This window comes from Neoarius graeffei, chromosome 15, assembly GCF_027579695.1.
Source record: "Neoarius graeffei isolate fNeoGra1 chromosome 15, fNeoGra1.pri, whole genome shotgun sequence".
Lineage (NCBI taxonomy): Eukaryota > Metazoa > Chordata > Actinopteri > Siluriformes > Ariidae > Neoarius > Neoarius graeffei.
In genome coordinates this window covers 42,675,576-42,702,269 of record NC_083583.1, presented here as the reverse complement: position 1 = coordinate 42,702,269, position 26,694 = coordinate 42,675,576, and the positions used below count along the sequence as shown (strand labels likewise).

The window sequence follows — 26,694 nt, the reverse complement described above, 5'->3', positions numbered from 1 at the left end:
GATTGGCAGAAGAGGGGAAATGGGGGCGGGGCTTTGATATGAAGGCACCTTGAGCTTCCGCTCGTTGCTCTTAGCACAGTTTCTGTGGCAAACCACATTCAAACAGGAAACTCTACTCTCACAATGCGTCTTCCTCTCTCTGGCAGAATCACTCTCAGTCTACATAATCACACCTGCATGCTCACCAGGAAGGCTTTCTTACACGGTTCATGCTCTAAACGAATCTTTAATATGGCTTCATTCCAAAATTGTTGCGTTTCAGTTTTTAGTGGAAAAATATGAATTCATTTTACATTTCTAAAGCATGTAAATGTGTATACTAGTCAGTGAAGATGCAAGTAGTGCACTGTTTATAGGTGTATTTAAGAGCTCTCTTTCTGAATGTTGTGTTGTCTCCCTTCATTCCTTTCTAACTTGCATACACGGCTGTTTTTGGTTCAGTAGTTGTGTTGTTTTGACAGATCGGGGAAGTATGCTTTGCTGCTTTGTGTAGTGAGGAGGAAGTGGCTTTCAGAGTTGTTGCAGCACACTTAAAAGTGGTTAAAATCTTGTGTAAAGTGGCTCCCACTGTCTCTCATGTACACTACCGTTCAAAAGTTTGGGGTCACCCAGACAATTTTGTGTTTTCCATGAAAAGTCACACTTTTATTTCCCACCATAAGTTGTAAAATGAATAGAAAATATAGTCAAGACATTTTTCTGGCCATTTTGAGCATTTAATCGACCCCACAAATGTGATGCTCCAGAAACTCAATCTGCTCAAAGGAAGGTCAGTTTTATAGCTTCTCTAAAGAGCTCAACTGTTTTCAGCTGTGCTAACATGATTGTACAAGGGTTTTCTAATCATCCATTAGCCTTCTGAGGCAATGAGCAAACACATTGTACCATTAGAACACTGGAGTGAGAGTTGCTGGAAATGGGCCTCTATACACCTATGGAGATATTGCACCAAAAACCAGACATTTGCAGCTGGAATAGTCATTTAGCACATTAGCAATGTATAGAGTGCATTTCTGATTAGTTTAAAGTGATCTTCATTGAAAAGAACAGTGCTTTTCTTTCAAAAATAAGGACATTTCAAAGTGACCCCAAACTTTTGAACGGCAGTGCTCCGGCTTAATTGACGGTTCTTGGGCAAGTGTGTTGTATGTGGTGGACATTTGAGGACAACTCAAAGAATGTCCAGTTAAAATTAGAGATGCATCAATAGCATTTTGTCCGGACTAAGTACGAATACATGTTTTTTGGTACTTGTTGATAACTTGTTGTTAACTCCTTGTGCTCAGTATATTGTGTTTAAAGATGTTGTGCTGTTTACACAGCATCCTTAATAGAACGTTTGAAGGCGACCGACCTGAGCGTGTAGAACAGTATCAGCGAGCGTGGTCAGTAAAAATGAATGCAAAGTGCCACAAATTGCTCTTTGAGTCACAGACTAAGAGTAGACCGTGGCAAGCATGGAGAAAAGAAGCTGTGTGTCTCAGTACTCAGAACTGAAGTGCTTTCACACTTGCTTCACTGTTACACATCGTTACATACCTTTATGTACGCAATTCACAACACCTTAACGCTCATTTTAATGACTTGACTGCTCTGCTTGCTCCGGTCGGCCATCTTTGCGCTATATATTGTTGATATTTAAAGGTCCCATGGCATGAAATTTTCACTTTCTGAGGTTTTTTAACGTTAAAATGAGTTCCTCTGACCTTCTTAAGTCACCTCAGTGGCTAGAAATTTCATAATGTGTAAACCAAACTATGCCCAACATTTGAGAATGGCGCGTCAAAACGGCGCGTTGATAAGCTCTTCCCTTTACTACGTCAGCAAGGGAGATGATCCCCACGCCCCCCCTGGATTCCCACCCACTGTATGAATTGCCCGCCCAGTTGTAGTGAGGAGACCATAGAGGACACAACAACATGGCATCACCTAAGCGAGCAAAACATGGAAATTGCACTGTACATGGATGTGACAACACAGAAAAGAGTCTGTTTTTACTGCCGACGGGAGAGCCCCTGAAGACGCAGTGGCTTAATTTTATTTACTCCAATAATACGACGTCGAGTCTACCTAAGACGGTGTATGTTTGTCGGAAACATTTTCCTGATGAATGTTTCCACAACTTGGGACAGTACAGGGCAGGTTTTGCACATCAACTGTCACTGAAGCCTGGGTCCGTACCAAGCATCCCTGCCGCATCAGCCACAAACACCGAACAAGTAAGTGTATAACTGTTAAGTCGTTTTGCCGTGTTTTAAAATCGGTGTGTTAGCCTTGCAATGGCTACATTAGCTGTGCAGCTAACCGCTTCCTGCAGTTAGCCAGGTACTCTGTGCTACCTCTCTTATAATAGCCAATCAAAACAGTTTTTACAAAGACACCCACATTCTTTTTTTTTAAGTCACTCGTTCATTTTATTTGTTTGTTTGTTCAGTAAAAACCCAAACATTTGTTGAATTTATTTTATTTCCTCGCGTCGCACCTTAATGACGTCAGCGCGCGGTATTTTTCCCTGATTCTGGGCCGGGGTGTCGTGAGTGGCAGAGCAGCTCCATCGCTGCAATCCATTGAAAGTCAGCCCTAGATCCAATCTTTTGTCGGGAGCCGAGGTCGCGCGGGCGGCCCTCCAGCGGCACCGGCCGCCCGTAGAGGCAGCGGTTCTCCCAGGGGCGAGTTGGGGGAGGAAACGGCAAAGTCCCCACTCCTCCATAGTAAAACTGCTCAGTTTTACCATGGGCCTCAGGCTGAAAAAAAACCGACAAAGTTCCAGTTTTACCATGGGCTCAAGTTGTACCATTTTTTTAGACAGGGCGGACGGACCAGGGCATTCGCCCGCCTGGCCATGCCTGACGAGGAGCGCTCTTGGGAGGCAGACGGCAGCCCCTCCCCCCATGGCACGCCCCCACCCTCTACCCTTCCCCGCCTCCATGCTTCTCATTAGCAAAACGACGCACTGGGAAAAGGGCTGAAATGGGGCTTTCTTCCAGGAGGCTATATCTACATTCCGAGGGTTCATTTCGAGAAAGGCTGCGGATATAACATCCGGAAACCTCCACGATCCCGTTTAAAGCATCAACAAACCACCATGCCATGGGACCTTTAAAAACCATAAGATATTTAATTAGGTTACTTGTGTAACAGCAAGACGCTGTTGTTGCTCCTCTTGGTATTTTCACAGTGTGCAGTTTGCAGGCTGCTTTGCTTTGATTGCCATCATGAATTGTGAAATACGTTCAGATGACTGTCAGTTTGTGTCATCTGTTCATAAGCATGACAGTGTACACTTATGTACAGTATCATGTGACATTGGATGATAAGAGATTGTATCAGAGTATTCTATCAGAGCGTTTTTATCAGACCAATACCTGACGCCAGTATCAGTATCGATGCATTCCTAGTACCATGTGTTGTCTGATGGACAGTTCTTGGACATGTATGCTGAATATATACAAATGTTGGAGTCTCAGTATGATCAGATTACTTTGTCACTATTTGCCTAGTTGGCGTCACTTTACTTGTGCATGTTTTTTTATTGTCCTTCTCTAGCTTTCATTTGGCTATTTTAGTTTATTGGATCTACAGCTTAAGAGCTCGATTTTCATTTTGCAACCTGATATTCCTGCACTGTATACCTTTGTATCTAGACGCCCTATTCTTTTCTTATGGAAGCAGTCTCCTGAATTTGGACATTGAGACACATTGCACTTATATAGTCAAGTTTGCACAACCTTAAAAGTAAAAAAAAAGTAAAAATTAAAAAGACAAATAATGTGATTTTTATGTTGAGTTTCACAAATGTTCCTTTATTTTCATATGATAACAAAAGTAGTCAAATAGTGCATGTTACGATATTAGTCATTCTTTCATTCATCTTCATTATCCACTTTAAGCTGGTTATGGTTACAGTGGATCTGGAGTTCATCCTGAGAACACTGGGCACAGGACTTATCCTGGGTGCAAGTTGGGATTACACCCGGCATGGGACACCAGGGATGCAGAGCAACATGCGCGCACACACATATTCACCCACATTTAGAGCTGACAATCCACCTCCCATGTTTTTTGGGAGATCCGAGGAAACAAACCACAGGAAGAAGATGAAAAATTCCACACAGACAGTATCCTAAGCTCAGGATCAGACCGGGGACCTTGAAACTGTGAGACAGCAATGCTACTGACTGCACTATCATGCCACCTTGTTAAGATAGTCATATAAAAAAGGAAAATTTTCTTTCGAAATCTGATATTAATATTCTGTAATATAGTGTATGCCCACAATTTGCCTCTTAACAGCCTCCAACTTTTTCATATCCTCTAAATAAGTTTTGATATACAGTGGGGCAAAAAAGTATTTAGTCAGTCACCAATTGTGCAAGTTCTCCCACTTAAAAAGATGAGAGAGGCCTGTAATTTTCATCATAAGTATACCTCAACTATGAGAGACAGAATGAGAAAAAAAAAATCCAGAAAATCACATTGTCTGTCTGATTTTTAAAGAATTTATTTGCAAATTATGGTGGAAAATAAGTATTTGGTCAATAACAAAAGTTCATCTCAATACTTTGTTATATACCCTTTGTTGGCAATGACAGAGGTCAAACGTTTTCTGTAAGTCTTCACAAGGTTTTCACACACTGTTGCTGGTATTTTGGCCCATTCCTCCACGCAGATCTCCTCTAGAGCAGTGATGTTTTGGGGCTGTCGCTGGGCAACACGGACTTTCAACTCCCTCCAAAGATTTTCTATGGGGTTGAGATCTGGAGACTGGCTAGACCACTCCAGGACCTTGAAATGCTTCTTACGAAGCCACTCCTTCGTTGCCTGGGCGGTGTGTTTGGGATCATTGTTATGCTGAAAGACCCAGCCACGCTTCAATGCCCTTGCTGATGGAAGGAGGTTTTCACTCAAAATCTCACGATACATGGCCCCATTCATTCTTTCCTTTACACGGATCAGTCGTCCTGGTCCCTTTGCAGAAAAACAGCCCCAAAGCATGATGTTTCCACCCCCATGCTTCACAGTAGGTATGGTGTTCTTTGGATGCAACTCAGCATTCTTTCTCCTCCAAACACGACTAGTTGAGTTTTTACCAAAAAGTTCTATTTTGGTTTCATCTGACCATATGACATTCTCCCAATCCTCTTCTGGATCATCCAGATGCTCTCTAGCAAACTCCAGACGGGCCTGGACATGTACTGGCTTAAGCAGGGGGACACGTCTGGCACTGCAGGATCTGAGTCCCTGGCGGCGTAGTGTGTTACTGATGGTAGCCTTTGTTACTTTGGTCCCAGCTCTCTGCAGGTCATTCACTAGGTCCCCCCCGTGTGGTTCTGGGATTTTTGCTCACCGTTCTTGTGATCATTTTGACCCCACGGGGTGAGATCTTGCGTGGAGCCCCAGATCGAGGGAGATTATCAGTGGTCTTGTATGTCTTCCATTTTCTAATAATTGCTCCCACAGTTGATTTCTTCACACCAAGCTGCTTACCTATTGCAGATTCAGTCTTCCCAGCCTGGTGCAGGTCTACAATTTTGTTTCTGGTGTCCTTTGACAGCTCTTTGGTCTTGGCCATAGTGGAGTTTGGAGTGTGACTGTTTGAGGTTGTGGACAGGTGTCTTTTATACTGATAACGAGTTCAAACAGGTGCCATTAATACAGGTAACGAGTGGAGGACAGAGGAGCCTCTTAAAGAAGTTGTTACAGGTCTGTGAGAGCCAGAAATCTTGCTTGTTTGTAGGTGACCAAATACTTATTTTACCGAGGAATTTACCAATTAATTCATTAAAAATCCTACAATGTGATTTCCTGGATTCTTTCCCCCCATTCTGTCTCTCATAGTTGAAGTGTACCGATGATGAAAATTACAGGCCTCTCTCATCTTTTTAAGTGGGAGAACTTGCACAATTGGTGGCTGACTAAATACTTTTTTGCCCCACTGTATTCAGCTGTAATACTTGGGCGGTGGGGGGTTAAAATTTTGAAGAAAAAAAACTACCACTGAAATGTACACTATACAGTGTACGTTGCTGATCTCTGAGTAATTGGGGAATTCACAGTAGGAATTCACATCTGTAAAGCTGCAGTCACTGTGTTCATCTGTCTGGTGTAAGCGGCTGCTCTCACTTAGCAACCTGTGGGTATGTTTTTCTAGACAAACAGGAGAACCGCCGCCCGTTGGCCCATGAGTGTCTGGGTGAGGTGCTGCGGATCCTGCGCCAAATTATCAACATGTACCCACTCCTCAACACGGTGGAGACACTCACCGCCGCTGGCAAACTCATCTCCCAGGTCAAAGGTCAGGTGCCACTTTGGTCATGTCACTTCAAAGCCAGTGAAATATGATTCAGACAACTGAAATATTTTCAGTTACAGATGCATGCTGTGATTCAAGTTGGACAGAGGCAATCTGTACAAGCATAACCAAGACAAATAATAAATAAATAAAAACCATTGCAAACAAAACATGACATTGTCCAGTCTAGGAACATAAAAATTACTGAGAAAGGGACAAGAGTTATTTTTTAGATCTTGATAATATCTCTAACGTATTGGTTTGATCTCAGGCTTTCATTATGAAGTCTGCAATGAAGCCGAAAAAAAGGACTTTGAGAAAGCCATCGAGACCATTGCAGTAGCTTTCAGCAACAAGTAAGTGATCTGTTTGTCATGACTTTCAGATTTTATCTAACGCTGAAATCATATCAAGGGGACTTTGAAATGATTCGTTTTTCAGCACGTATCTGAGTAAGAAGAGCTGTGTAGGAATCTGTGGTGTGAAAATGGCAATAAAAGCAATTTAAAGCATGAATCTTAACTTGGCTGCACGTACCGTATCAGCAGTTTGAGTAAATGTAGATGTAGAAAAAAGGATGACTATACTGATACAGTTTGTCACTCCAGTACCATAACAGGAAGTGGAGTTGTGGCTTTTTTCTGTTTCTCAGCAACGGGCCCACAACCCAAAAAAGAAAAAAAATCAGGTGTTTGATTTTTATCATTGTGCCAGTCGTTGTCTATAAGTTAGCTGAAAATCACTTCATTATTTTTCATATTATGATATCCATTATTAAAATCTTAGTATTTGGCTGTATGTTAATTTAAGTATTAACACAGACAAATGTTTTATTTAATGAGTCAAAAGGGTTTGCTAAGCATAATTGCACAGCAAAATTATAACAGTGTTGGGTATACTGTATTTCTGAGGCAGGAGTAATTATTATATTATTATAAAAATTATTATTATTATTATTATTATTAGGGCCCGAGCCCTATAGGGCGAAGGCCCTATTGTTCTTGTAAGAGTTCACTATTATTATTCTTCCGTCTTCTTCTTCTTCTTCTTTATTTTTCTCCGCTGTTGGGCCATTTTCGGGGCGCTTGCCATGGGCGAAAACGCACCAAATTTGGCACCAGTTCCGAGAATTGCCACCGCTACTCAGAACCAAAAGCCCAAACTTGGCCGGGGCTCAGGGCCTCTATAGCGCCCCCTAAGTCGTTGTGATTTTGGCCTCCCGCATTAAGGTGCCTGGGTGCCGTGTAGTTTGTAGTAGTGGCATGCCATTTGGTACGCATATGTATCTCACTAAGCCGGACAAAAATGTAATGCCAAAGCTTTAGCCACGCCCAACAGGAAGTGAGGTAATTTCACTTTTGTGCGAAATGCATGGCCACGAAGACGGCGCAACTCCTCCTAGACCGTTCATAGGAATGTCACCAAAATTGAAGCACATCATCTACAGACATGGCTGACAAAAGTTACTAAATACGTTTCACGTAGGATAAACCGTTCAGAAGTTATACGTCAATCAATTTTCGATGCAAAATTTTACATGCTTAAAAATTCATAACAAATCTTCTGATTGCTCAAAACTGCTCATACTTCACACGCAAATCACTCATTGGGCTTCTGACATGTTACCCAATTTCTGTGATATTTCGCCACTGGGGGCGCTATTTTTGGGCAAAAAATCCAATCTTTCCTCAAATTTGGTCAAACTTCACGGCCACCCTCTTACTGCCTCCCATGTCATGTATACCACATTTTGGGAATTTTCGTCCATGGGGGGCGCTGTTTTTGGCCAACGCAATTGCTCCAAAACGGGTTTTTGGTAAATAATTCCATAATGCTTTCCCTTCACACCACTTCCTTGTGATAGTACGTTGCTGTTGTAGACACTTATTTTCCCAACTCATAATCGCTCATGTACAGCATAGCGCCACCTACTGACATGGGAAAAACCACAAAATTTATTCTTCAAAAATCTATATCTCATCTTCTATTTACTCAATTGTCATCAAACTTCATACCCAAACTCTTCATAGCTCACCTGACATATACGCCAAATTTTGTGCACTTTCGCCCCTGGGGGTGCTGGTTATGGCAAAAATGATATTGCAGCTTCTGATTTGTCAAACTTGGCAAGCAAACTCTTTACAAGACCCTTATTGGGGCGCTTGCCATGGTCGACAACGCACGAAATTTGGCTCCTTTTTCTTAGACTGCCACCGCTACTGAGAACCAGAAGCCCAGATCCAGGGGGGCCTCAGGGCCTCTTTAGCGCCCCCTAAGTCGTTGTGATTTTGGCCTCCCGCATAAAGGTGCCTGGTTGCCACGTAGTTTGTAGTAGTGGCATGCCATTTGGTACGCATATGTATCTCACTACGCCGGACAAAAATGTAATGCCAATGCATTAGCCACGCCCAACAGGAAGTGAGGTAATTTTGCTTTTGTGCGAAATGCATGGCCACGAAGACGGCGCTACTCCTCCGAGGCCGTTCATAGAAATGTCACCAAAATTGATAGACATCATCTACAGACATGGCTGACAAAAGTTCCTAAATACGTATCACGTAGGATAAGCCGTTCAGAAGTTATACGTCAATCAATTTTCAATGCAAAATTTTACATGCTTAAAAATTCATAACAAATCTTCTAATTGTTCAAAACTGCTCATACTTCACACGGAAATCACTCATTGGGCTTCTGACATGCTACCCAAATTCTGTGATATTTCGCCACTGGGGGCGCTATTTTTGGGCAAAAAATCCAATCTTTCCTCAAATTTGGTCAAACTTCACGGCCACCCTCTTACTACCTCCCATGTCATGTATACCCCATTTTGGGAATTTTCGTCCATGGGGGGCGCTGTTTTTGGCCGACGCAATTGCTCCAAAACGGGTTTTTGGTAAATTATTCCATAATGCTTTTCCTTCACACCACTACCTTGTGATAGTACGTTGCTGTTGTAGACACTTATTTTTCCAACTCATAATCGCTCATGTACAGCATAGCGCCACCTACTGACATGGGAAAAACCAAAACATTTTTTCTTCAAAAATCAATATCTCATCTTCTATTTACTCAATCTTGATCAAACTTGATACGCACACTCTTAACAGGTCACCTGACATATCTCCCAAATTTTGTAAACTTGTGCCACTGGGGGCGCTGTTTTCAGGCAACATTTTATATCTCGGCTTCTGATTGGTCAAACTTGATCAAACTTGACACAACTCTTCATAGGTCCCTTGACATGTATACCAAATTTGGTGAACTTTCACCACTGGGGGCGCTCATTGCGCTGTATCAGTTGCAGGAGAGGTGTTTACAATCATGAGGCACCAGGAGTATGTTGTTTTGGTTGCCTTAAACACACATGACTTGTGGGGAATGGGTAGGCAGTCGGGAGCAAGTGTTGTAGCGTTACATACAGACTAATAGATGTCTAACAGAGGACAATCCTATGTAGCTATAGCTTGGTGACTGATGAGGTAAATACATTAATTTGGTTGGGAAGCCATGGCATAAAATTTTCTGTCCATGACAACATCTCAGCGCACCGTGTACTCTGTGTCCGATTCTGTGCTTTGTCGCCATTGTGGGAGTAATGTCTCTTGCCGAAGAAGCTGTGGAAGGTATTTCGCGGGGACGCATGCCCCCGCCCCCCTTGGCCGCTGGCGCGAGGGCCCGTCGAGGCCGCTTGCGGCTTTAATTATTATTATTATTATTCGCTGGGGCTACAGTGATAATCATGATCATTTTTCTTAATACAACAATACTGCAGTTATTCGTGATAATTAATTAGTCAGTCCAATTAGAAACAGTTTGATTTCACGTAACAATGCCTTTTCATATACCCTGTTGGCCTTTTAGTCATATTACTTGTTTGACTCATATATTTAAATAATATTGGCTGGCTTTTTTTCATGGTGTATCAGATATATTCCATTCCGCTAGCATGATATTGAATGAGTCGAAGACGAGTTCAATATCATGCTAGCAGAATGGAATATATCTGATACACCATGAAAAAAAGCCAGCCAATATTATTATTATTATTATAATACATACATACACACTCTCTTCATATCATCATTATCGAAGGCCAACGCGAGCTTACCCGCGACTCGGTGCTGTTAGCGCGGCAGTCCAGTTACCTTCCAGCCTGTGTAGAATTGAGCAGTAGTGTTAGTGAAGGCCAACACTAGCGCAGTCAAGCCAGTGCTACTGAGAGCTACTACTAGCACAGGCTAACAACCGAGAAACTAAGATTTCTGTCTCCAGACTCCTCTTCCACGCACACTCACCACAGTATTTCTCACTCAGACTTAAGTATTCATTTCCCAATGTAATTTACTTAATTACTTTTAAAATCAACATCGACAGCTACACACAACGGAGCGACCTGGCAGCCAAAATTCTCTAAAAATCTTCCGTTTTTAACGACGCAAACCTGGCAGCCATGTTTGTTTACAAATTGTCACTGTCACTTGCTAGTGCGGAAGTTTTACGTCTCTGATGTGATGTCGTGTTGTCTTGACAACATGCAATATGCTAACAATATTGCATGCTATTGAACCAAATGAATGAAATCGGCTAGAAGGGAATAGAACACATTTTTATTCCATGGAAAAAGTGTCCTGTATGTATAATAATATATTTAACAGTTATTCCACGAAATCGAATCGTACATGAACTGATGGCCAACGAGGCGCGTAGCGCTGAGTCTGCTATAAGCCATGTATGACAAGATTGAGTGGAATAACTGTTTTATTCTATCCACATTCACTGGATTTTGAGAAACAGAGCATTTTTATTTTTTGCAAATTCGATAAATAAAAACTTTATACCAAACATCCGACAAAATCATTTCCACTTAGAATGTAAACAAACCAGCGAAATGACACTAGCAATTTGTGAAAAATGCTATATTAATAATTCTTGAAAAATAAAAAAGATACATTCTTCCCATCAAATACTTTTATTCCATATTTTGTTGATATTTTTTTTTGTTGGATTTTTTGTGGTTTTGTTTTCAAGTAGAGTTTTTATTTCAGCCTTGGTTGGTTCAGCAACACGCTCCGCCACTTTGTTTTTCTCTACTCACAGTATATGAGCTGATAGCCTCATAGTAAAGTAGCCAATCAGAACGTGCGATTGCTCATATCCAGTGAATGTGGATAGAATAATATATGGTATACTATATATCATGTTTAATAATAAAGACAAACACAGTGATCATTATTAAAACACACATAGTTGTTCAAGCCTAATGATAACCATTACCAGATTACTGATAAGACCATGGAACACTTTCGCTTTGGACCAGAAAATTGTTGGTGTTTTGAGTGCCATACAGCAGCAACAGTGATATATAGAGCACACAGGGCAGTGTATGCATTTATTTTCTCTCTCCTGTATGTATTTTTCTCTCTTATTCAGTGTCTCGGAGCTGTTAATGGGAGAGGTTGACAGCAGCACTCTTTTATCAGTACTGCCTACAGAGAAGAGCAAGGTAGCAGTGTGTGTCTGTGTGTGTTTGTGTGTGAGCACTGTGAAGGCAGAACCTCTTCACCTCCTGCTGACTGAAGTGTCGCAGCATCAATCCTGAAGTGTATAGTAGCAGACAGGGACAAACTGCCTCATAGCACTGATCAAGATGAAGCTAGGGAAACGACTAAACTGAAATGTCTGAGGGAATTGAAGAACATGGTTGTAATCCTGTTTGTGTTTTCAGTCTGTGGAGAACCTGTACAGAATCTCTGGTGTGGAGACTTCACAAGACTCTTCTGAATTAGGTATCCTTTTAACTTTGTCTCCTTTCAGTTAAAGCATGGGTGATTGTTTAAACTAGACTGAAACTGTGTGTGTGTGTGTGTGTGTGTGTGTGTGTGTGTGTGTGTGTGTGTGTGTGTGTGTGTGAAAAGCAATGAGAGCTGAGGAAGTAGACATCCTTCTGCAGCGTAGTGAAGGTGGAGTTGACTCTGCCCTGATGTATGCTAAGACCATCGCCAAGTACATGAAGGACCTCATTGGCTACGTGGAGAAACGCATCTCTTTTGGTAAGATGTGAACGTCTCATGCATTTTAAATGCGAACCAGGTCCTTTTTTCACTCAGTTTGCAAAGCCTGTTTCTTTTAATATCTTGTGGCATATGATGACTTTGCATATTAAATTTTGTGTATTGCAGAGGTGGAGTTTTCCAAAGGCCTCCAAAGACTGTATCAGACATGCAAGCAAACAATCACGCAGGTGAGTTACACTCTTTATGTGAGGAATAAAACGGTGTGGTATGATGCATCCCAAGGCAAATTGGAGTTAATTTTAGTCACTCAGTGTTGTTATTTTCCTATAACAACATATGCCAAAACGTTTATTACTACTACACTACAGTAATTTCTGATTGCTCTGATTACATTTTTACTAATTAAATAACAGATTTTTACTTTTTATCCCCCGCTGGCCTAAAGGCCCGAAGGGGGATTATGCCGTGGCAAAGTCCATTCGTCCGTCCATCCCGGAAAGGGTTCTTACCTTCTGAAATCAACTCCTCTCACAAGTTTTGGAGGAATTTCACAAAACTTAGCAAAAAGCTTTGATATGGGACAGTAATATGCATATTGCAATTTCGTTTGCAATATACTGTAGCGGGGGATATTGTGCTTTCTTGTTATCAGTGTTATAGAAAATGAATTAACACCTATCGACCAATCTAAAAAGGTATATAGTACAAAAAAGGTATAAAGTACACTGGATTACTCTGCTGTTTAACTCTGTATTACTCTTCTTTTTCCCCTCTTTCAGCCACACATGCCTTTCTTCTCTATATACTCTCTGGCCCTGGAGCAGGACCTGGAGCAGGGTTCAGGAATACAGCAGGCTGCAAACACTCTGCACTGCCAGACCTTCATACAGGTACACAGCTGAGACATTGACATGTGCTTTTCGTTATAAATACAAAATTTTCAGTTTTTAATATTTTTTTTATAGTAATGAATGTGAACTGCAGTAAAATAAACCAAAGCGCAAATCCTGAGTGAAAGTTAATATTAACTACATAAGTTAGTACTGGGCGGCACGGTGGTGTAGTGGTTAGCGCTGTTGCCTCACAGCAAGAAGGTCCGGGTTCGAGCCCCGTGGCCGGCGAGGGCCTTTCTGTGTGGAGTTTGCATGTTCTCCCCGTGTCCGCGTGGGTTTCCTCCGGGTGCTCCGGTTTCCCCCACAGTCCAAAGACATGCAGGTTAGGTTAACTGGTGACTCTAAATTGACCGTAGGTGTGAATGTGAGTGTGAATGGTTGTCTGTGTCTATGTGTCAGCCCTGTGATGACCTGGCGACTTGTCCAGGGTGTACCCCGCCTTTCGCCTGTAGTCAGCTGGGATAGGCTCCAGCTTGCCTGCGACCCTGTAGAACAGGATAAAGCGGCTACAGATAATGAGATGAGATGAGTTAATACTGTATGTAATGTTGTATATCGGCAGAGATTAAAGACAAGCTCTTCCGTGAACTTTGTAGGTTTTTCTTAACTGTATAAACTGATAGTTTTCTAATCTAATGCGTGGTATTCTAGACATGGGATTATTAACAGTTCAATCATTAACTATATTAACATAAACTTTTAAAACTATACTCATAAAATAAAGGAGGAGACCCTGTTAAATAAGAGATGATTTTCCTGAAGAAGAAAGAATTGCTAGTTAAAACTATTTAAGTTTTATTCTGTTGTTCAGATCATTCCTGAAATACAGTATATGTCAGCGTATGTATTGACTTTTATGCTGTTTCTTATTTTAAAGGAAATGATCACTGAAAACTAACCGAATTCTAGTCACCGTATCAATTCTAGGACAGTGTTTCTGTAATGTTTTTATGTGTCTAAAGTAGGATAAACATAGAAAAAATACGTAATTTATAAGGAACTCTTTCGTTCAACCGGCGCAGTCATCATGACGTCAGAGTCACTTCCTGTGGGAGCGCGCATGTATCCTCAACATTATAAAGGACATCATTCACCCCGCACATCACTTGTTTGAGCTCCTCCCATCAGGCAGGCGCTTCAGATCTATACGCATACGTACCAACAAACTTAAAAACAGTTTCCTTCCAACTGCAATAAACTTATTGAACGCTGATATCTCCACAGTCTGAGATATGACATGTGCAATACATTGTTTTTCTATTCAATCCACAACCTGTACATATTACTTGATTTCCATATTGTTTCTGTTAAGTGTATTTATGCTTATTTTGTATATATTATGTTTATTTACTTATCACCTTTCATAGCTCTCAGGTACTTGCTAGGTAATGGGTGGTTTTTTTTTTTGTTTTGTTTTTTGTCTTAATATTTTTGCACCTTAACTTTTTGCACCTTCGGGACTAGCACAAAATCTTGAATCTTGAACAAGTGTTCTCCTTTTCCTGGTTCCCTTCGCTTCCCTTGTTGTTTCTTCAAATATCTCATCTCATTATCTCTAGCCGCTGTATCCTGTTCTACAGGGTCGCAGGCAAGCTGGAGCCTATCCCAGCTGACTACGGGCGAAAGGCGGGGTACACCCTGGACAAGTCGCCAGGTCATCACAGGGCCGACACATAGACACAGACAACCATTCACACTCACATTCACACCTACGGTCAATTTAGAGTCACCAGTTAACCTAACCTGCATGTCTTTGGACTGTGGGGGAAACCGGAGCACCCGGAGGAAACCCACGTGGACATGGGGAGAACATGCAAACTCCACACAGAAAGGCCCTCGCCGGCCACTGGGCTCGAATCCGGACCTTCTTGCTGTGAGGCGACAGCGCTAACCACTACACCACCGTGCTGCCCTTCTTCAGATATGTCTTTCACAACACATTCTTCTGTAAAATGCTTGCTGCATAACTTTTGAAGTCTTGTTTGGAGTGAAGTGATCTCTCCCAACATTGTTCAACCACTACTTCAGAAGTGACTTCTTCTCGGGAGCTAGTGGATAGCCATGCCATGACAATACCGGCAGACAAGTTGACCGACCAATACCGTTTTTACAACTAAATGCTGTGCAATGCGGCATTATCTTCACAGAACACAATTCACAGGGATAATACAACAATATGGTACTAAAAAAAGAGTTTGCAGTGAAAATAACTGCACTAAATACAAGAAAACTCATGAGCAAAATCACCATAGTATACCATGCAGTAAGCAAATGGTGGGGTCTCGCCTGGATCCGGCTTCAGCAACTTCAACGTCATCAATCTCACAGCCTCATTTTGACTTTTCACGGTATCCTTATAGTAGTGCGGATGAATATGGCAGCGTACACGTATTTTGGCTGATGTCCTAAGTTAGCCACTTTTAAATGTGAAAATAATCAGTATCCTTTCAGAATTACTACCTCAACGTAGTGCTACTTTGAATTACATGTCAAAGTGCTTAATTACCAGTAAATTTGTATTTTACAATTCATTTCCTTTAAGAATTTCTACTACTATTCTGCTTACAGCCTCTGATGCAGCGTAAACAGGAGCATGAGAAGAAACGAAAAGAGCTGAAGGAACAGTGGCTCAAAGCAAGGAGAAAGCTGGTGAGTGCTGCTGGTGTTATCTTATTGTCATCCAGCCACTGCAAGTTCCACAGATGATCTAGTTATCTAAATCTGCTGTTTTGCTGCTTGCCATGAATTTGAACACGACTGACTGGTGAATGTTGTTTGCCCAGATTTGACACTACAGTTCCCACAAAGCCTGATTATTGACAACTTTAACCACACACACCTGCTTTCAATTTCACTTATAGGCGCTTTCGAACCAAACAGTTCTAGGGACTTTATTGAGAGGAACTACCCCCTGGGGAGCTCCCCGGAGAACTTCACGGGCTTTATTTTCTGTTTGCATTCACACTGTCAGTAGGAGTGCTGAAATGATGTACGCCAGCCAATGGTTGCTAGAGTCACTAGTTTGGTGTTTTCATATGAATGTGAGTCTTGTCCAAAAGTGTTCTTGTTTTGCAATGAAAACAGCAAACTAGCAAATATTAGGATTTAAAACTGTCCACTTTCATGTGTCGTGTTTCAGTCACGTGCTTCTATAGAAATGGACCATTCCACTGCACCATAGAAAGGGGGGAGACTAGGAAGTGTTACGAGCTGACAGTAAATTCTTTGTTTTACATTATAAAGAGCACATTCGAGGTGGAAAATAGATGGTGATTACTTAAAATATGTTTACCTAACATATTAGTGTGGATTATTATTTTTATAAGGCTAAATGTAATAGATTAATGTAAATGTAATGTAAATGTAAAAGAATAAATAATTCTTATGTAATAGATTTTAAAAAAAAAACATGGACAAGAGCATTTAGTTTAATTAAGAAGCATCAAAATCACGTTGTATTTTCTCCTTCGCATATAGGCTCAGTAAAGCCAGGACTTCATTGTTGGTCCATTTGTCTGTATTTTTTAAGGCTATTATTAAGAGTTGTTGGCTAAAGTTTAACACAGATTTTTAAAACTGGCAGTTGCCAGTGCTGCCTAATACAGCCTGCATTGATTCATGTGTTCAACCCATCATCTGGACCAATCAGCATACCTTTACGTCACTCATTGTTCCTCTTGTGCTGGGAGAGTACCTACTCTGAAGTAAGAGTAAAATTGATGTGTTGGAAACAGGGAAAATGGTCAAGTGTAAGGATCTGAGCGACTTTGATAAGGGCCAACTTGTGATGGCTAGACGACTGGGTCAGAGCATCTCCAAAGCAGCAGATCTTGTAGGATGTTCACGGTATGCAGTGGTTAGTACCTACCAAAAGTGATCCAAGGAAGGACAAACAGTGAACAGGGTCATGGGCACCCAAGTCTCACATAAAGAGGCAGCAGAAGAGCTACTGTAGCACAAATTGCTGAAAAATTTAAGACTGGCTATAGGAGAAACATGTCAGAGCACATAATGCATTGCAGCTTGCTGTGTATGAGGCTGCATAGCTGTAGACTGTTCAGGGTGCCCATGCTGACCCCTGCCCACCACCGAAAGCGCCTGCAATGGGTATGTGAGCATCAGAACTGGACCATGGAGCAGTGGAAGAAGGTGGCCTGGTCTGGTGAATCGCATTTTCAATCGATTTCATTTTGAAATCAAAAGATGAATATGAGATGGTAGATTAGAACTTTATCTTTCATTTCCTGATATTTACAGTGGTATGCAAAAGTTTGGGCACCCTGGTCAAAATTACTGTTACTGTGAACAGTTAAGCAAGTTGAAGATGAAATGATCTCCAAAAGGCATAAAGTTAAACATGACTCATTCCCTTTATATTTTAAGCAAAAACTATTTTTTATTTTCATCTTTTACATTTTCAAAATGACAAAAAAGGAAAAGGGCCCGAAGCAAAAGTTTGGGCACCCTGCATGGTTAGTACCTAGTAGCACCTCCTGTGGCAAGTATCACAGCTTGTAAACACTCTTTGTAGCCAGCCAAGAGTCTTAATTCTTGCTTGAGGAATTTTCATCCATTCTTCCTTGCAAAAGTCTTCCAGTTCCAGAGATTCCTTGCCTGCACTGCTCTTTTGAGGTCTATTCACAGATTTTCAATGATGTTCAGATCAGGGGACTGTGAGGGCCATGGCAAAACCTTCAGCTTGCGCCTGTTGAGGTAGTCTATTCTGGATTTTGAGGTGTGTTTAGGATCATTATCCATTTGTAGAAGCCATCCTCTTTTCAATTTCAGCTTTTTTACAGAGGGGGTTATGTTTGCTTCCAGAATTTGCTGGAATTTCATTGAATCCATTCTTCCCTCTACCCGTGAAATCTTCCCCATGCCATTGGCTGCAACACAACCCCAAAGCATGATTGATCCACCCCCGTGCTTAACGGTTGGAGAGGTGTTCTTTTCATGAAATTCTGTGCCCTTTTTTCTCCAAACATACCTTTGCTTGTTGCTGCCAAAGAGTTCCATTTTAACCTCATCGGTTCACAGAACTTGCTTCCAAAATGCATTAGGCTTGTTTAGATGTTCTTTTGCAAACTTCTGACGCTGAATTTTGTGGTGAGGACGCAGGCAAGGTTTTCTTCTGATGACTTTTCCATGAAGGCCATGTTTGTACAGTTGTCGTTGAACAGTAGAGCAATGTACCACAACTCCAGAGTCTGCTAAGTCTTCCTGAAGGTCTTTTGCAGTCAAGCGGGGGTTCTGATTTGCCTTTCTAGCAATCCTACGAGCATCTCTCTCTGAAATTTTTCCTGGTCTTCCAGACCTTATCTTGACCTCCACTGTTCCTGTTAACTGCCATTTCTTAATTACATTTCCAACTGAGGAAATGGCAACCTGAAAATGTTTTGCTATCTTCTTATAGCCTTCTCCTGCTTTGTGGGCCTCAACCATTTTCATTTTCAGAGTGGTAGGAAGCTGCTTAGAAGAACCCATGGCTGCTGATTTTTGGGACTAGTTTAGAGGAGCCTGGGTATTTATAAAGCTTTGAAATTTGCATCACCTGGCCTTTCCTAACGATGAGTGTGAGCAAGCCATAACCCTAACAAACTAATTAAGGTCTGAGACATTGGTCAAAGTGATCTGAATGCTCAAATCTCCTAGGGTTCCCATACTTTTGCAAGTTACTCCTTTCCTTTTTTCACTCTAAAATTGTACAAAACCAAAATAATACACCGATATTGCTTAAAATTTTGAAAAGTGTGTTTCATTTTTAACTTTATGCCTTTTGGAGTTCATTTCATCTTCAACTTGCTTAACTGTTCACAGTGACAGTAATTTTGACCGGGGTGCCCAAACTTTTTGCATACCACTGTACATCTAGATGTGTTCTACATCTTAGAACATGACATCTTTTGTTTTGAACCCACCCATTTTTCAAGTAACCAAAAATATTGGAACATGTGACTGACAGGTGTTTCTTGTTGCCAAGGTGCGTACTTAGATTGATTGTATAAACAATGTCTCTGAATGTTTGGTTTGAGTCCTGGGTTTCCCTTTTAAAGACTGCATTTGTTGTTAAAAAGGATAAACCAGTATGACAACCAGAAACCTGTTTTATAGAAGAAGAGCAAGCCATTTTGAAGCTGAGAAAAGAGGAAAAATACATCAGAGCCATTGCACAGGTCATGTCAAGTGGGGCTTTTTTTGGGGGGCATTCCTTTGTATAACTTGTATACATTGAAATGAAATGTTGCTTCACCAGGACTGTAGTGCAACACATAGCAGTATTCAAGACTACACAAAGGGCAAATACACAACAGATTCAGACATGTACAGGGCAATAAAACCACAGCACTGTACAATAAATACACAGGATAATAAATACACAGAACATGGGATTAAATTATTGGTAGGGTAGCAGCAGTAGGTGTATCTTTAGCAGCAATATGTTTAACATTCCATAATGTGTCTAAAAGTATTTCATAAAGTGTCTGATACTGCTTTGAAAAAGTGCAGGTGTACAATGGTATTGAGTCATACTGGGTTAGGTGTTTGACTAGCTCAGGAGAGCACTGGTAGGCAGCAGTCTGCTGGTGGTGGCACGGATGCTCTTGTACCTTCTGGTTGATGGCAGGAGAGTGAAGGATCCATGTGAGGGGTGAGAGGCATTATCCGCAAAACTGATGGCTTTGTGGATGCAGCAGTTGTTGTATGAGGTGGCGATGGTGGCTATAGAGATTCCAGTGATCTTTTCAGCTGTTCTTACAATCTGCTGTAGAGTGCACAAGCACTGGGCATAGCCAGTACAACAATTTGAAATGTCCTGAAAAATAAGGAAGCCTCTGGGGGGAAAAAAAGTGGAAGGTTTTCAACTGGCCAAGTCAATCACCAGACCATAACCTCCTAGAGAGGAAACTGAATGGAGAAACCCCCCCAAAACAAATGACAACTGAGAGACACTCCTGTACAAACCTGGAAAAGCATCTCAGAAGAGGAATGCAACAGTGTGTTGATGTCAGTGGGTTGCCAGATTGATGCAGTTATTGCAAGCAAGGGATATGCAACCATATATTAAGTGTTATTTACTTTAATTAACTTTAAAGTGCTGATGACACGTTTTTGACATCTTTGGCGATGTTTTATAACATAAAAAGTAATTCCGGATGATCCATATATTAATTCACGAAGGCGCTTATTTTACAAGTTATGATAAAAAACGCGGCTATTTGGGCAAATTTGACAGGGCTGCAGCACCCAGGAGACGAAAGAGGAGGAGGAGCTATATGACGTCAGCGAAAGAACCTTCCTCCTAACTTACCAGTTTGTTGTTGATGCGACAGGTGTTCAGTTTATCATTATTAGTATTTTTATTAGACATATAGTTATTATGCCTTCGCGTTGTGTTGCCGGCTTTTGCTCCAAAACCCACAAGGATGGGGTAAGTTTATTCAAGTTTCCCAGAGATCCCGAGCTGCATGCGAAGTGGGTGAAGCAAGTCAGGCGCACTCGTGACAAGTGGGAGCCCTCACCAACATCCGTCCTGTGCTCTGAACACTTCGATTTGGATTGTTTTGACACCCTTCCCAGCTTAAAGGAATCTCTTGGGTGTTCAGTTCAGCACAAACGTGTGTTACTACCATCAGCAGTGCCTACACAGTGTTGCCAGATTGGGAGGTTTCCCGCCCAGTTGGGCGGTTTCAAGTGCATTTTGGTAGGTTTTGAACATATTTTGGGCTGGAAAACGTCAGCAGTATCTGTTGCCAGATCTGTTGCCAGATACTGCTGACGTTTTCCAGCCCAAAATATGTTCAAAACCCACCAAAATGCACTTGAAACCGCCCAACTGGGCGGGAAACCTCCCAATCTGGCAACACTGCCAGTATTCCGGAGGGGGTCTACTAGTAGCTACGCCGGATCCAAAGACAGTCCTCCTGTCAGAACATGTGTTGTGAAACGACATAAGATAAAGGTACATAGAGCTATAGATTCTACATGATAATCATAAATGTAATCATAAAGTCGGCGTGATATCATTCATGTATTTGCTTGTGAAAGCTTGCGGCTTTCATGTAACTGCCGCCTAGCAACGAGAGGCAAAGGGTAAAGAGGGTAGGCTATCATAGATTCTATTCGGAAGAGATCAACACAATTCTAGACTCCCAGAAGAGGAAGAGCTAGCACTAGAGAGTTCACCGGCGTTTTCATGCGCCATTTCCATTGAGTAGAACCAGAGTAGAACAGCCAGTGAACCGCAGCGTGTTCTCCTGCTGACGTCACAACATGGCCGCGAGCCACGGACCCAGTTTTCTTGCGCTGTGCAATTAAAAGTTGGATATTCACGTAACAACAGCTTCTTTTCACGTAATTATAACAGAAATCTAACATGTTTGCCGTGTTGTATAGTTTATTTAAGAAATTGCATAGAGTCATGTTCGTGTCATCAGCCCTTTAAGGCTATCTCTTCCTATACTTTTACTCACCTAAACACTGGATGCTCAGACACCAAATATGTTATATTCAAACTCATTTTACATGTCTAGATGTAAACATCAGATAATCAGTACTGGAGTTCTGCTTTACTGTGCCATATTCATCTTTTGATCTCAAACCCAAATGTCTTAAATATACAGCAAAAACAAAATAATTGGCCTCGTGGTTACAATACTTTCAGAGAGGACTGTATATTATTATATTATTCAGTAGAACAAATTAATTTGCTTTGCATTATTAATGTACACTCCAATATCTGCTGTTCTCTCAATCATGTTCCAGCAAATCATCTCTGTTATGAAACTGGCCGACCAAAGGGAAAGTGCATGTAATGTTTCTCATTTGCAAACTGGTACAAACAAACTAAAGGGAAAAAATAAACCAGCATAACACTAGATAGCCATCTCTGTTTGCCGTAATAAGAGCAGGAGAAGCCCCATCACTTGCTTGCTGCTGAATTTGTAAATTGGGTCAGTCCGTTTCAAGCTCCTTTATCCTCTTTTCTTCTGCCAGTGAACGTCTTGTGAAAGGAAATAACTTGTGTGTAAGGAAATAACAGACTTTCATGTCTGTGGTTGCACTCGAAGTTGCCATCCTGAAAGTACCAGTTAGCTAGCTAAGGATCAGAAGTGAGCTGTATTGGCGGTCGGCTTACTGTATATAAACGTAAAGGACAACATCTTTCAAAGTGATTGTCCTATCACATTAGAGCGAAAAAAAAAGAAAGAAAAAAAAAGAAACAATACCAGCTGGCTGCCAGTAGTGAGAGTGCCTGCATGTCATGGAAAATGTTAAGGCAACCAATCAGAGAGCAGCCTCAAGTTTAAAGACGTACACAGACACTCATTTGGCTGGTGCCTTTAACCAGGAAGTACGTGTTTTCACACAGCAGTTACAGGGTTTCCCCTGGGCTCTGAAAAATATTCTCTACTTTTTTCCCTTGAAAAATAAAGTCAAATAAGTATTCTTCACTTTTTCTTAGTCTGTAGTTTTTTCTTAGTTACTGACTTATCAAACTGGACTTAATACAGGTTTAAACCAACCAAACTGGCACAATTCATATATTTGTACAGATACAGCTAGGCCTCTCCATTATTTACATATAAAATTTGGGCTCCACTCCAGCGTCTAATCAGAAAGATTTGATTTTAGGCGCCCTGTGCACCATCATGCTAAAATAAACCTCTTTAGTTTGAGCTTATGTCAGGTTATTTTAGCAGGGAATTATTCAAAAGAGGTATTAGGACTCGCTTTAGCCTTTACTTCAACACAAAACTTGATTGACAGTTGAACAGAGCCAAGAAGAATCTTGGACCAACCAACAGTGAAGGAATCCGAATTTCCCGTCGATTTACAAACCAAACACAGAATGACACCGTGTTTTTCATCATACGTTAGTTAGCCTAGGGGCATTTCTATTCTAGCTATTGAAAAGACCAGGGGCTGAGCCCAGTTTTCTTGGAGCTTGTATTTTTAAGGGAGATTAGCATTGATCACCCACACACATTCAAAGGTTATGGCATTTTTATTAGTGATTTTTGCACAGCGCTCCTTAAATTTATGTAGTTCATTCAGTTTCTGTTTCCTTATTATTAAGTTATTATTAACACCCATAATATCTCAGGAAACTGAGGCATGTGTCAATTGACTATTTCATCTCATCTCATTATCTGTAGCCGCTTTATCCTGTTCTACAGGGTCGCAGGCAAGCTGGAGCCTATCCCAGCTGACTACGGGCGAAAGCTGGGGTACACCCTGGACAAGTCGCCAGGTCATCACAGGGCTGACTATTAAATATCACTAGTAAAATGTATCGTCAGTTTAATAAAAATACAGCATTTCTCACTCATATCTCTCCTTTAGGACCAGAAAGACACACATTTTTTTTGGGGGGGGGGCCTTTTTTCACCTTTATTTGGATAGGAGAGTGTAGAGACAGGAAATGAGTAGGAGAGAGAGAGACGGGGAGGGATCGGGAAATGACCTCAGGTCAGAATTGAACCCAGGTCCCTGGATTTATGGTATGGCGCCTTATCCACCTGTGCCACGACGCCCCCAGAAAGACACACATTCTAAGCTATATTATTATATTACAACGTACAAAATCCCAGATGACATCTAAGTCAGTTGTTTTCTATTAATCTCTTACTTTTTTTTGAGGGTGAAAATACCCAGAGCTATAGCCCTGAATGATGATGCCTAACAACGCCACTGCATTAGCCACAGGGACTCAACATGCCATGCCGCCTGAAACAGAGCTCCTTCAGTCGCTTGCCACAGCTGACAGCACTTTCACGTTGGCATTTTTTTTAACTGATCCCCTTTTTTAAACTGTTTTGGCCCTTAAATCATCTTCAGTGCTTGAAGTAGCTTGCCCAAAAAAATTTGTCAGCTTCGACTGCACCATTGTTTGGTTCACACAGAGATAATTACACCAGGCCAATTAATTCACATTGCGATTGTTCAAAAGCTTGGGGCCCATTCGGTCATTATGTGTAGTCGATTTTTATTGGTCATAAGCACATGCTCATTGCTTACACTCTGGCTTCCTGCCGTCTCTTCACTGGGGTTGGATTTCGGCAAATGGAGGGATTTCTAGAAAAGATGACTTATGATAAAGATGACACATGCATTCATCACTGTGATGACTGCTAGTAATTTTCTCTTCATCACTGATGGATTATGTTCATCAGTGACGAGTGTGATGAGCGCCAGCGGGAATCCTGCAGTTTTGCAAATATAATTTAGAACCGATTTTTAAGGAATGCTATCAGATGCTGACAGACTCCTAGATGCATTTTATGAGTAAATCATTTTTATTTCATAATTTTTTGCATTAATGGGCGGCACGGTGGTGTAGTGGTTAGCGCTGTCGCCTCACAGCAAGAAGGTCCTGGGTTCGAGCCCCGGGGCCGGCGAGGGCCTTTCTGTGTGGAGTTTGCATGTTCTCCCCGTGTCCGCGTGGGTTTCCTCCGGGTGCTCCGGTTTCCCCCACAGTCCAAAGACATGCAGGTTAGGTTAACTGGTGGCTCTAAATTGACCGTGAGTGTGAATGGTTGTCTGTGTCTATGTGTCAGCCCTGTGATGACCTGGCGACTTGTCCAGGGTGTACCCCGCCTTTCGCCCATAGTCAGCTGGGATAGGCTCCAGCTTGCCTGCGACCCTGTAGAAGGATAAAGCGGCTAGAGATAATGAGATGAGATGAGAATTTTTTGCATTATATAATTTATATTTAGCATGTTTAAGTAGATTTGTGTCAGCTCTGTGATAACCTGGCGACTTGTCCAGGGTGTACCCCGCCTCTCGCCCATAGTCAGCTGGGCTAGGCTCCAGCTTGCCTGCGACCCCGTATAGGATAAGCGGCTACAGATGATAGATGGATGGATGGATAAGTAGATTTGCTTGTCTAGATATTTGGAGTGGGGGTAGTGCCCCAACGTCATGTATTGATGAGCCACCACTGATCAGAATCTAGATTTCTTAGTAAGAGTAAATCTGTAGGTGCCTTTTTCTGTTGTCTCTTTTTTTTGCTGTGACCAGCAGTTATTATTTTTTTTAATCTTCAGAACAGCTTTAGGAGCTTTTATGATTGTTCTCTAAAGTAGGATCACATTTTTGCAGTTGGAGTCTGAGGCAAATTTGCGGCGAGCTAAGCAGGTCTACATTGCCCGCTATGAGGAATATGAGAAGGCCAAGACAGCAGCTAGCAGAGCAGAGGAGGAGGGCAGCAGCTCTACGGCCAAAGCAGTGGATAAGAAAAAGCGACTAGAGGAAGAAGCTCGCAATAAGGTTTGCCTTGTTTACAACACACACGAGGCTTTAGTGTCACTTCATGACACAATCACTTTAATGAAGTATTTAATATGTTTCAAAACAACACCTTGTCTGCCTGTATCTTTATCTCCCACATGTCAGGCTGAAGAAGCGGAGGCCACGTATCGTGTGTGTGTTGCAGATGCCACACAGCAGCAGCAGGAGCTGGAGCACACAAAGGTTACAGTGCTGAGACAGATCCAGGAGGTCATCAAGCAGAGTGACCAGACCCTCCGCTCTGTGAGTGTCCACCTGTGGGGTGTGTGTGGTGGTCCCTGGGAAAGTGTACTAATTAGCCCCTTCCACTATAAAAAATATATGCAAACTATGTCTCAGCACAAAAAAAACAATACATGTAGCTAACATATGGCAAATAATTACCATGTAAACAAGTTTGATAAAAGGTTAATATAACTGTAGCCTAAATATCTCTTGTTAGTATCAAGCTGAAACGAAGAAACTTGAAAAGTATTACTCTGTAATGTTAATGTGACAGGTAAACCATACTGTATGGACTGGTCACTATATATAGTGCAATAGTTTGGGAGTTTTGCCAAGTCTGAATAATGTAGAATATCCAGTATAAGGGAGAGCAGGGAGACTTGGGACAAGTGTACAGCTTTTGTAGATAGTGTGAAATGCTTTGCAGGTAGCATCACATTTATATTGCATTAGAGAGTATTTACTGTACCCTCTTACCACAACATTAGTTTCTCAGCTTGTCACATATGGGTGGTGTAGTGGTTAGCACTGTTGCCTCACAGCAAGAAGGTCCGGGTTTGAGCCCCGTGGCCGGCGAGGGCCTTTCTGTGCGGAGTTTGCATGTTCTCCCCGTGTCCGCGTGGGTTTCCTTCAGGTGCTCCGGTTTCCCCCACAGTCCAAAGACATGCAGGTTAGGTTGACTGGTGACTCTAAATTGACCGTAGGTGTGAATGTGAGTGTGAATGGTTGTCTGTGTCTATGTGTCGGCCCTGTGATGACCTGGCGACTTGTCCAGGGTGTACCCCAGCTTTCGCCCGTAGTCAGCTGGGATAGGCTCCAGCTTGCCTGCGACCCTGTAGAACAGGATAAAGCGGCTACAGATAATGAGATGAGATGAAATAGTCAATTGACACATGCCTCAGTTTCCTGAGATATTATGGGTGTTAATAATAACTTAATAATAAGGAAACAGAAACTGAATGAACTACATAAATTTAAG

At 41.8% G+C, this 26,694-nt stretch overlaps 1 protein-coding gene across 2 annotated transcripts in view; it reads left to right on the top strand.

The window, feature by feature from the left end:
• Positions 1-26,694, top strand: part of arhgap45b (Rho GTPase activating protein 45b) — a 45,190-nt gene that overhangs the window by 3,643 nt on the left and 14,853 nt on the right. For both annotated transcript variants that reach the window (XM_060941363.1, XM_060941362.1), the window contains exons 3-12: positions 6,152-6,295; positions 6,564-6,648; positions 11,723-11,795; positions 12,018-12,078; positions 12,208-12,342; positions 12,472-12,533; positions 13,086-13,196; positions 15,768-15,848; positions 25,302-25,469; positions 25,596-25,733. In XM_060941363.1, coding sequence (XP_060797346.1) covers positions 6,152-6,295; positions 6,564-6,648; positions 11,723-11,795; positions 12,018-12,078; positions 12,208-12,342; positions 12,472-12,533; positions 13,086-13,196; positions 15,768-15,848; positions 25,302-25,469; positions 25,596-25,733 — 1,058 coding nt within the window. The remainder of the gene's footprint in view (positions 1-6,151; positions 6,296-6,563; positions 6,649-11,722; positions 11,796-12,017; positions 12,079-12,207; positions 12,343-12,471; positions 12,534-13,085; positions 13,197-15,767; positions 15,849-25,301; positions 25,470-25,595; positions 25,734-26,694) is intronic.